The sequence below is a fragment of the Bombus bifarius genome, unplaced genomic scaffold, assembly GCF_011952205.1.
Source record: "Bombus bifarius isolate JDL3187 unplaced genomic scaffold, Bbif_JDL3187 scf7180000008199, whole genome shotgun sequence".
NCBI lineage: Eukaryota > Metazoa > Arthropoda > Insecta > Hymenoptera > Apidae > Bombus > Bombus bifarius.
In genome coordinates, this window is record NW_022884505.1 from 5,151,550 (window position 1) to 5,163,623 (window position 12,074).

A 12,074-nucleotide genomic window follows, 5' to 3' on the forward strand; every position below is an offset into this window, starting at 1 on the left:
AGAAGCAAATTTAATTTCCTCCTGATGTCAAAGGAAGAGAATTTTTGTTTGTTGTATCTTCAGTTTTGTCTTATATTATAATATGAAATCGTATAAACGATTTTGTCAACCTTTGTTCCAATATTATGAAAAATTTACAAAATTCCGTCGAGATTATAGTCGTTCACGACATCGTATATTTAGATCGGCGCAGTTAATCGACAAAAGTTGGCTTAATCAGTTTTATTACTTCAGTTATTAAAGAACCGAGATGTCACAATCTTACAGTGATTCGGTGAAAATACCACGAGATTACAATAGTTCAAATTGGATGTCCCGATCTCGAGATTACAAACGCGTTTTAACTTAGTCTCGCAGTGAGTGTGTGGTATCTTGAATATTGGAATTTCAGAAGCACCGAACTACCAAGAATAATAACAATTAGGTACTGGAAAATCTATAAAGAAATTAGCGTTTGCGATGTACGTACCACAGTTTTTGCACCTAATACTTAAACCTGATAATGTCGATGCGAGGATTTAAGGTCTACAGGATTTGGTCTTAAAAATCTTAGTTCCCTTCCGCGTGACAAGGATGAATTTAGATCGAAGAAACCTAATGTGACATAGAAATTTCATAAATTTTAGAGTTCATCAAGATTCTACAACTTCTTGGGATCCTTAAGTACTTTATAGTCCCTGAACTTCTCGAAATTTTGATCTTTGGAGTTATTAAAGTTCCACGAATCCTTAAAGTCCAAAGGCCTCCATGGTTTTGAATGTGTTTGTCAAGACTGCTAGAAATTCTACAACATTTGAAATTACTGAAATTTCCATAAAGTTTTGCAATCTTCAGGAGTTTCGTGCCTTTTCGCAAAATATTGACTCATTTACTTACTTGATTACAAAGATTTTCTCAACATAATTTTATTCCTTGCTGGAATTAAACATTTTATATTAATGAATCTTAGAGACTTTTTATAAATTTTATATTATAGACGTTATAAATATTATGTTTCCGCTGCTAAAAGTTTTGATCAGGGCCGCGTGTATCACGCAACGTTCTCTTTTAAATTTACAAATGTCCAAGTTCAAAAACGGATGCATACATTTCTTTCGTCCAGTCATTTAAAAAATAAATTGCTCGAGATAAGCTATAATTATTCATCGATACTCGAGTGCAACGATATCCAAGGAGTTTCCAATGACGACTTAATTTTAACGCAAGTTGTTGTCAAGGGAAGCTCCTTTGTTAGCCTCGGAAAATCCCAAGAAACTAATATCCATGGGGTGCGGCGACATCGTAGACGATCTCGAAGCAGTATCGATTAAGGGGTTAATTAATCGCGGTCGTGGAGCGTCGACAGGATTGCGACACGCCACAAGAAGCACTCGTGGAACGCTCGTGGATTTCATCTCTCGATGTATTTGCGAAATTGTTCAGCGAATTTCGCGCGTAACGTGCGCCAAACCACCAACGAGAGTAATGAAGATACGTTTGAAAAAGCTATAATCAAAAGTTGTTAACTTGTATAAATAACGTTCTAACGAATGTATAGAATGTTATATAACAAATAGACCGGATAAGATTTTTTAAACATCGATGAAACTTTAATCAGTTTCATTTCAGTCTTTTTTTAAGTCAAAAAGTAAGCTACTAACTCGATAGACGTATAGACTGATATAAACGCTGGGGAACGTTTCATCTGAAAATTAAAAAAATGTTAATTAATTCAATTTCTGTTTTTAATAAGCTGAGAAATAAGGAGCTGCGAGAAAATTAAATTAAACGATTAATCAGTGAAGTAACTGAACTTGCAATATCCTTTTTCTATGTAGGTTTTAACGTCGCATCGGTGGGACAATGTTAGCAAAGAGAGAGGGAGAGAAAGAGATTTATTGGCTACGTTTTGATAAATAACGTTATCTTTTTCCGAAAGATGCAAACGCTTGAAATTTGATTTTTATCACAGAGATTTTCACTTAAAGTTCCTTTGATCTAGTATTTGTTACAGGAGTAATTGTATTTGTGACATTTTAAAAGCGTATTATTTTCCATTTGATCATAGAAACTCGTAATATTTTTCCAGATTGCTTTCAAAGTTTTCTATTTCTATTTCTATTTCTATTTATCCAGATTGTTAATATCTATATCTGAAATAATATTCTAACATATCCTCTTTAATACTTACAATTCGATATTCGACACTTCATCCCAAGCTTTGCTGCGATATCATCAAGAGACTTGTAATAAGAATATTGAAATTTAATGACATTATACGAATGAACGTAAGATCATAATGTGGAACCTGTAGCACTCTTCAGTGCTATAGACTCTATATTTCGCCACTTTTCACAAGAAGCATAACGCGTCCTCGCAAATGAAAAAGCAGGCATTCAAATGTTCATTGTTTGAATTCCGATAAATTTCAATTCGTTCGAAGTGAAATTCATTTAATCAGCCCCGTAACGGAGAACTGCAGTTTCACAATAATTGCAAGAATGTATTGATCCACGTATACGCGTATACGTATAGTAAATATTCTATAATCATATAGTTCCCCATTGCTGCGTAATAAAATATTTCCTGCGTTTAAAACGAGCGTTCTTTTTCTTCTCGTCTTATTTCTATCGGAACAAATTATGATCTAGCTGCATGTCAAAATTTGTCATTTTTCATTTCGCCTCAATACTGACATAGAAAATCGATTTATTGACCAACCCAATTAATGAAATTCTGTTTCTCGCGTAACCGTGTAACGTTTCGAAACTCACAGTTCGTTCGTGTCAAGGTTTGACAAATTAAATAGACACGAAAACTTTGAAAAATGGTACGATAGTCGGTATTTTCTAAAAAAAAGTTACAAACTCCTTCGCCCTTTAAATTTATCATTTATTTTTCACTGTAAGAACGAAACGGGACGAAACAGAATTACAAAGAAAATTTACAAAGAAATAATTCAAATTATTATTAATTCAAACTTTTGTTTAAGCTTTCTTGTTTAATTATTTTTATATTCCGACGTTTCCTCGATATTCATTAGCTTTCGAACGTCATTAATAATGGCAAATTCTGTGCCGATTATCAAAACTAACTTTGAAATAATTCTAAGCAATAATTCGAATTCTCGATATACAATGTTCATCGAACGATTCATTTTCTCTCATAAAATGTTTACGACCACCATTCGATCGAGTCATCGTTCGATAGCCATAACTAACGATCGATGTTTACCAGATTCACCGTCATTGCGTTCACGTATATCGACGAAACCGCAACGGAAATGTAACGGGTTGCCATTTCATTTGTCCAAACCTCTAAAAGCACATTCACCGTCCCTATTATCCAGCAACTTTCTAATAATATTTCCGACATTTCGAAGTGTCGCCAATTCGTCAACGTGGTACGAAGTAAGACAAAGACGCGATTTATCGCTTCGAAAAGCCTTCTTCAGACTGCGAACACTCGTTTCGCAATCTCTGTAGATGTCAATAACAAAATTGCACGTTTTGAGTCGATCGAACGAATTGAACGAAAACGGCGAACGAATTGAACGAAATTTGACGATCATCGATATACGATCGCGAGAAAAACGATGTCTTACGTAAGCAGATATAATCGATATCTGTTTAAACAGAGTTCCTTTTCGAAATTTGAACTATGTAAATAAGTAAGAAAGAGTGAACCAGTGAACTAAGAGAACAACTACAAATTGCTGTTAAGCTACGAGATAATAACTTGCTTTACAATATATAGAAACCACATCGTTAACTATCTCCTTGCTTTCAGAATTAAGCGGAAGTTATATTGCGGTTTTAACGTACGCGTATGTAGAACAGTTAATCTCTTACTTTATCGCATCGAGTCACCCACTCGCCATAGATTTTTATCCACTGCAGTCTTTGTAATAACGTTTCATTTGAATTGTAACTTTAATCTTAATTTGTAGGATCGAAGATTAGTTCTAATCGACGTACCTACGTTTCAGTCGATGCAATAATTAAGACAGCTTAAGATAATTAAGACTATTCTTGATTTATTACGCTAGATCGAACGATAGCAATGCAATTTTAAATTTACATAAAAAAATCTGTGACACAAGTAGTCCGAATATAACGTTCCTATTCTATTATATGAACATCGTCATTTTTGTACAGCGTGGTCTCGGCAAGTTATTGAAAAGATATCAACCAATGGAAATTATCCCCTCATTCGGCGAGAGAAAATCGAAGCGCTTTTATGAAACAATGTACATGAAAATTATTGAATTTCAAAATTCTTGCCAATCTTTAGTATTACATTTACATGTATATCATTGCATTCCTATTTTATTTATTATATATTAATTTTATTTGTACCGGTATTCTGAATTAAAATTTCATGCTGGTATACTATTAAAAACATGAGACCTCGTTCCTATTTTTTGAAACGTCAAATTTTATACCGTATACGTATTACTTTTTGATATCCTTCAATTAATAAAATTCTATTCTCACGTAACACGCACGGATTTTCGTGCGACAAGATTACCCATACAAAAATTCGTGAGATTTCTTTAGTCTTCGTGTTTTTCTTTCAGATGCGACGGATCCAGTACGGAAATAAGACACGTAGCTCATCGATAGGAACGCGTTAAAGGATCGGTCGTTGGACGATGACTTAAGTTCGGCGCTCGAGGAACCGCAGCGATCGCAAAGAAGAAAGCAACGATATTGCAAATGGCTGTGGGGCAGAATCGATATCGTGACGCAAAGAACCGTGAAAGTTGCCGAGGTCGAGGTGCTTTCCTCCCCATATCACCGAGCCAATCCAGCGTGTGTCGCTTGGAGATCGATGCGTGCAAAGTTACCGCGAACTAAACGTCCTGAACGCCCTGAAGCCGTTGATCGGGAACACGGACGTGCCAGAAGGAAAACGATGACAATTGCCCTGATTCTCACGCGTCAGTGTTTCGTTTAGACTCTAGAGCCAAGCTGATTTTTTTCCACGCGTATCAACAATGAGCTTCTTTAACTCGTTGCAACAGTACGTGAGCGACAGCGTCGCGAATTTGAGCCTCAGCCCGAAGAGGTTCTCGTTCAGCCGCGAGGACTCCGCGACCAGCGCGTCAGGAAGAAGCGGCTCCACCGGAAGCGTCACGGGCACGACAAACACCAACTCCACCGCGCAGCAATCCACTCCTCATGGCTATCCTAAGGTGAGAAATTCATTTGAGAACTTTATACTGCAAGAAATTGGAGAATAAGAAATTGGAGAACGGAGATCTTGCAAATACAGTGCCTAGAAAAATTATTTTCCAATCAAGCGTTTTGTTATCAGGTAGTACATTTCATTTTCGTGGTTTCGTTTCTACATGGTATGAAATTTAGTATAAGATCTGATTAATTAGTACGTTTAAACGATATAATAAATACAACGGTGTGCCGATACTTTTTGTAGCCACTGCTTCGGTAAAAAATCTTGTATTGAGATATTTTGAAAAGTTAAAGCTCGTTTCAAAGGTATCAGAGGTTTCGATGAAAGAATACGAAAGAATTATTTTCTGTGATAGATTATGTCTAGGGAAACTAAAACTCACGCAGATCTTTAGAATTCTTATAAGTTGAAATTCTTAAGAGAAATTTCTTGATTAGAATTTTTTTGAAACGAAATTCTTCGCTTTATTGCGCTATATACGTACAGACACAAGCATGTGAATATGAAAATTCAAAATTCTCATAAGAGAATATTCTTGGTTGCATCGTTATATCTACAAAGTTGATACGATATATAATAAACGTTCGATACATGTCAATAATATTGTACCTGACTTTTGTGCGAACTGACCATTCGATAACGATTAAATATTAATCAACCCTAGATAGCATAGTTCTGTAGAGCGATAGAATCACATAACAATTATTCTACAATTAGAATAATAATTATGAGAAAATTTCTTAGCGACTTTATTCGCTTTTCTCGCAATTATTCGAGTTCAAGGAATCTTTAATTTCAGACCATTCTTTGTCACCTTGTATCCTTCAGAGGCAATCGGGTAGATTACATGTTCATCGGTCTGATCGAGCGAGAATCATAAACGTGTCGGGCAGTTGACTTTGTACTTGTACCCTTGTCATCTAATGCGGCCTCGTTGGAAAAACGAGGACGTCAAAACTTTTAATAAGCGCTGTGCTTCCGAATGACCGAGTCAGGTGGAAATATGGTAGAGTGTAATCGAACGGAGAGAGGTTTACGGGCAAACTTTTGCTTTTTTTATGCATTATTCAAATCGCGAGGTACGAACCAAATGCGTATTCGTATGTGAAGAAATAATCGCGATGTTAGGGACACGTGGTCTCTTCGCGTAAGGTATAATTGACGACAGTTATGTCAAACTATCAAAGTATAATTCCATTTCACTTATATTTCCAGAGGATCAAACAAAGTCTTTACTAGCACACTGCATCGAAATTTATTACGGTGGCATCATTGTTATTTATGTATACCGATTTCATTTACCGCCTACTTTAACGCTCATCGTTCTCTCTATCTACTTGATTTCTCTAACCTTTTTACGCTCTTTTCCCCCTCATATCTTTACCGACGTCATAAAAGAAAAAATATTTGATCACGATACATCGTTTCTCCATTTACCTTTCGTACCTAAATTAATTAATAAATCTTCTTGAATCTCATTAAGATAATTGCAATATTTAATACGCTCTAAAGATAGTCAGATTATAAAATGAAAAATAAGGCACAAACTACTTAGAGAAAGTTAATTTCGCGTCGTGACAATATTTGCTATCTGCAATCTAAATAACGGACTCACTTTACTCGTCCAGAGTACCTTGTACAATATTCCAACATCCAATTTTAAATACTCGTTACATCAAAATTTTACCTTCAATAATATATCCATCTGTCCCATATATAAACTACATTAACCTTTCCACAATATGCAACTATAATGTTTAAACCACCTAATTTCCACTCGATTATCCTTGCCGCACGCAAACCACATCTTTCCCAACTCCATAAACCACATCGTCCACACAAGCTTCATAAAAAGACTCGAGAAACAACCAGGCACGCGATTGTCGCGCAATTCTCTGTTTACTCGTTCCGCTTCGTTCGAAATGTCTCGATGAACATACGAACATATTCTAATCTCGCTTTCGACGAATTTCCGACCCAGTACCTATAAATATAGCGATAAAGAATCTTTCGCAGGCTGTAAATGAATTTTCTCGTAATTTGTTAGCCATCTAAAGCTCAGACTACAGATACATAGTCTGCCTATTTAACGTTTGCAGAACTATCGTCGCTGCAAACGTTGAATCTGTCAGTGCCAAGTCTGAAGCTTCCGTTGTTAAACGGTACACACTTGAACTTCGTTTTTCTCAATATCATCTCCCATTGATATCCAGAAACTAGATAAAGACACATAGAACGATCATCGCATCGACTATCTTGTCCTTGGAGACGGATAAACACAGTTCGCTCGTAATTTCTACGTTAAAGGCAGCCGAGTCGACGACTAATTACACCTCGATCTCTGTTCGCTGATTCAGGTGGTGCCTCCACCGGGAGCGGCGACGAGTTCTCATGGGCGGTCGTTGTCGGCGCGCAGACGGACCCTCGAGTGCACTTCCGCCCCTGGCCTGACAGTGCACCCCGCCGCCGGAAGCGCATCGGGCAGCACGTCGCCCCGCAGGGCTGGCTCTTTTCGAAGGAGCACCGGTTCCGGCGATCGACCGCCTTTGAAGTTCTGCCGGAGGAGACCCTCCTGGCCGGAAGTCGACATACAAGCCACTTCCGGGTAAGTAGACCCTTTCCAATAGATCTGCAAGGTATTTGACGCGATTGGCATGTTTCCGAGGTCTCTTAAAGCGCAGTACTTACCACTCGAATGGATAAACGGTTTTTTCGGAGAATGTTGGAGGAGTTGCGATTGGTAGAAGATCGTGCATGACGAAGGAATCGTAGAACGGAGAAATGGTTTTGCAAGTTCGTTTCAACGCAAGCTTTTATTACGAACAGATGAACGTGAGGATTTTGTTGCTAACGTATACGTTGTTGAATTTAAGGCTTTTTATTGCGAAAGGCAATCTTCGACCTGAATTAGTAATTAGGAGATAGACTTAAACGAAGTTAGTTACAGTAATACAATTAGATAATTAAGAGAAAAAAAATGTGTAACATAAGCTTCTCGTTCTCAGTGAAGGTAAAACAGGTTGAACTTCCGCACGTATCTTTCATACGCTTCGGTATACGAACATCCATAGATTTTCTGTTTTTACATTTTACGCTCTTGATGAAAGATTTTTTTTATAAAACGTTAAAAAGACGTTGGTAGATTGTAACGTATGAGCAAACGATAGAAGAATAATATAACGAAGGTATTGCAAAGTGAAATCAAAGTTGCGCGAAGGCTTTGAAGTTTCACTTTACCTTCATTTCCTGTCGTGCCGCGAGAAGATCGACGTGAAATTCCTGTTGATGAAACAGTTTATAATTTCAGCGAGTTAAAAGAAACATTTTAATATTTCATATTAAACAAGCCAGTCGATATTAACTGTCGCGTATGTCGCAATCTTTCATTTTGAAAGCATAGGTAATGGGAGAAACTTTATTAATTTTAACGCGTAGCAATTAATCCCAAGGAAGGATTCGCCAGAGAGCTGTATGCTTCTGTTACAAACTACGTATTGATAGTCTAATCTGTCTGTCCCTAAGTTCTACTAAGCTTTCCAATTAGCCATACTAATCCTGTTTGCCTAAGGTCACTTTAATTAACTGAAATGACGACGAATGGTATACCACATACCTACGCTGCGCAGGAATCCGAAAGCAGAATTCACGAATGATATTTGCCAGTGTTTCAACTTAGTACACGCTGCGATAACGTCAAAATTATTGTTCTCCGCTTTCGAAACGATAAAATCGCTGAACGAAAGTAGATAACGGAAAAGACACGTTCGTAAATCTCGAGTCTCGTCGATCGTTAAACAAATATGTGTGCAATCGCGACGAAACATTTACACGTTGAAATATCGTCTGTGTAATGGTTAATAAATCCATTTTTATGTGGGATTTTCGCATCGCGGAACCTTCATGAATATTTCACTTGCATATTCATGCACGTACATTGTTGTCCTTATGTTATGGGATTCATTCGCTCCCACGATAATTCCTTTCTTTTTATATGCTTTTGTTCGCATTTATTTTATTCGATCCCCCTTTTTCGCCGGTTACTCGAGAATATGAGTTTTTGTTCGGAGAGGCGTTTCATAGGTGCGATGTTTCGGGATTATCAATTTTTAACGAACGAATCAGCCACCACGATGGCGTCGAGTTCCAACATTCGGCAACAAATATTTGCCGAGCAAATATTTTGATCGGAGCTAGAAACAAATAGACAACAACAGAAAGTTTCTAGGATTAACAAAAAATGTAACGTTCGAGCACGTGGCTAAAAACAATTCGTTTATTCTTCCCTCGCTTTTTTGAAAATGATCACATCACGACGATTTGATCGATCACTTTTAAAAGTATTACGATCTTTGGTAGTTTTATTAAAAATAAGAACGTTGAGTGTCATATTTTTTGCCAGTAATAAATTGAACGATAATTAATCGATAAAAAAGAAAAACACGTATTATTGGGTTTAAAGCGTTTAAAAGGATTAAAATATACATTTGGATTAAAGATTTCATTGAATCGTTGATAATTGAAAGAATCGAAGGTATTTATTTGAGACAATTTTTTCTTCAAGCACGATGTATGTACATAGAAGGAACAACCATAAATAACAACACATGATCACTGGTTTAAACAAAGAGCAAAGAAAAGTAAGGTAAACCACTTGAAGTGAAATAGGACAGCTTATGGTCAAACACACGTATGTCTCTTAACAGCTGACGTACATGTCACCTTAACTTTGCGTAAATCATTCATTCTGACTGTTAGCGAACAGCACGATTCTACAAACGTATAAATTTAAAGAATATTCGGAAATTTGTGTAGTACCCGTTTTAACAGGCAAACGCATTTTCTATTTAGTTAACAATGGACAGTCCCTAAGAACAAATTATCGGGCTATCGTTTGACAGAAAAGTATCGACGTTTCCATCCACCAGTTTTTAACGATATATATATACGTGAGATTTTATGCGATAACTACGAAGAACGAATTAATTGGTAGAACGTAGAGGAGGAAGAGTGGCAAAGGAGAATCAAATCCAATCATCGATTTCGATGACAAGTGGACAATGTGCACGAGAGATTTTAATGAGTTCCGAGGAAGCAGATGGGGCATCTTCGAGATCGGGCATCGAACGTCGATGAAATCAAGTTCCTAAAGAGCTATCGCGTCCTAATCGTGTGTAATCGAACGTTTATAATCGAGCTTGTTGGAGAGCAATTTACGATTTGTACGAGAAAGCGAGCTATCGATGAAAATATTTTAATAAGGACAAAATTTAAAAATAAGGACAAAAAGGACGCGTTTACGGTATTTTAAATATTAGACGAACGTATTTGATCGTCCGATGTGTCGTATAATATGCGATCTGTTTGCTATCAAAAGCTTGAAATTTATTTAAATGTATTTACTTTCTATTTTCTAAGGATAAAATGTAATTAAAACTTTTAGCAGGAAAATATTTGTATCGAACTATGCTGTTTAATATCTTTCTTTTTTATCGCAAAATATCTTTTTACCTCTTAAAGTCGATCGAAGGATAGTATTTTTTTTTTTATTAATTTTAAGTATTATCGCTTTTTCTAATAAACGATCTATGTACACGAGCTAGGAAATTCTTAAATTGCGTACAACAAAGTTACTGGGCTATTTAAATAATTTATACTCGATAAACTTCCGCCGATTAGAGTATAGTCGAAGGTAACTAGGTTACTTTCGAGTGCCCGAAGCTTCAGTTTACTCGATATATCTCTCTATCGCGGGATCATAATCCGTGAATTCAAAGCTTCCCGATGCTCGATTTAATTCTAAAATATCTGACATCTCGAAGAAGATTTCATACCATTTCGAAAACATCATTGCTGCACCTGCTACCAAAATCTCGAACTTTATTCCGAATGCATCAATTATTTCATGAAATTTCTGAAATTTTCACCTTTTGACAACACATATCGTAATTTTAATAATTATCGCTACATTAAAATATTAAAAATATCGAAAAGATATAATAATTATATTTCACAGTATTTATATAATGCATTATCATATTTGTAGTAATAACAATAATAATAAGTGTCGAACACTACTACGAATAGGCGAAAAAATCTGGTTTATTTAAAATTTACGAACAAAAATTCGAAATTAAATTCCCACATCACAAATCACTGGAAAAGTGACATTAATACACGACCCTAAAGAGAATTAATGCACAGTCGAACAATCCTATACTGTGGGAGAAAGATCTCCATTAAATTCTTAAATAAATGTACACCATCGTTCGTATGATTTATGGGTTTCTCTTACGCAACGATTGATCGCAAGTAAAACGCAAAACGAAAATTCAAGATTTCTATCGCGTATTTTCGGTTCTGTGCTCGCACAAACCTTACCACGGACTATCTAAATGTACTGCTTCAAGCCATTTTACTTACCTGTTTCAGTTCTTCAGAATCGAAGTTACAATTGCTTTGTTCGTAAAAATCGCGGGTAATTAGATTCGTTCACTTTCATCAGGAACGAAAGAACGTACATCCTAATTGTAAACTAATAGTCGTAGTTGTAAACCAATTGTTTGGTATATACAATTATATAATAATCAAATTACATCGACTAGACTGCGAGATAGAAATAAAACTTAAACCTCGTTAGAGTTGAAACGATAGATGTCGTAATTACCGGTGGAAGATTTCCAATAAAATTAAAAGACGAAATTCTGTTAATTCTGGCACGTCATTTACGCCGGAGACTTTCAGCTTTTTCATCGTCATTCGTCATTTTCGACTAGAGATTTCATCGCCTTTAGAAATTTTCGTAGATTTGATAAATTTGTTTATTTGTACACTCTTTCACCTCCGTTTTTCTTCAATCACTGTTTAATCGACATTCGCCATCGTAGCTCTATTTTGCGACA

The 12,074-nt window shown here is 36.2% G+C and overlaps 1 protein-coding gene across 4 annotated transcripts in view; it reads left to right on the forward strand.

The window, feature by feature from the left end:
• The window catches only part of LOC117210106 (BAI1-associated protein 3), a 123,743-nt gene that overhangs the window by 41,386 nt on the left and 70,283 nt on the right, over window positions 1-12,074 (forward strand). For all 4 annotated transcript variants that reach the window (XM_033452776.1, XM_033452774.1, XM_033452775.1 and 1 more), the window contains exons 2-3: window positions 4,559-5,176; window positions 7,533-7,780. In XM_033452776.1, the coding sequence (XP_033308667.1) occupies window positions 4,979-5,176; window positions 7,533-7,780 (446 nt within the window). In that variant the 5' untranslated portion in view covers window positions 4,559-4,978. The remainder of the gene's footprint in view (window positions 1-4,558; window positions 5,177-7,532; window positions 7,781-12,074) is intronic.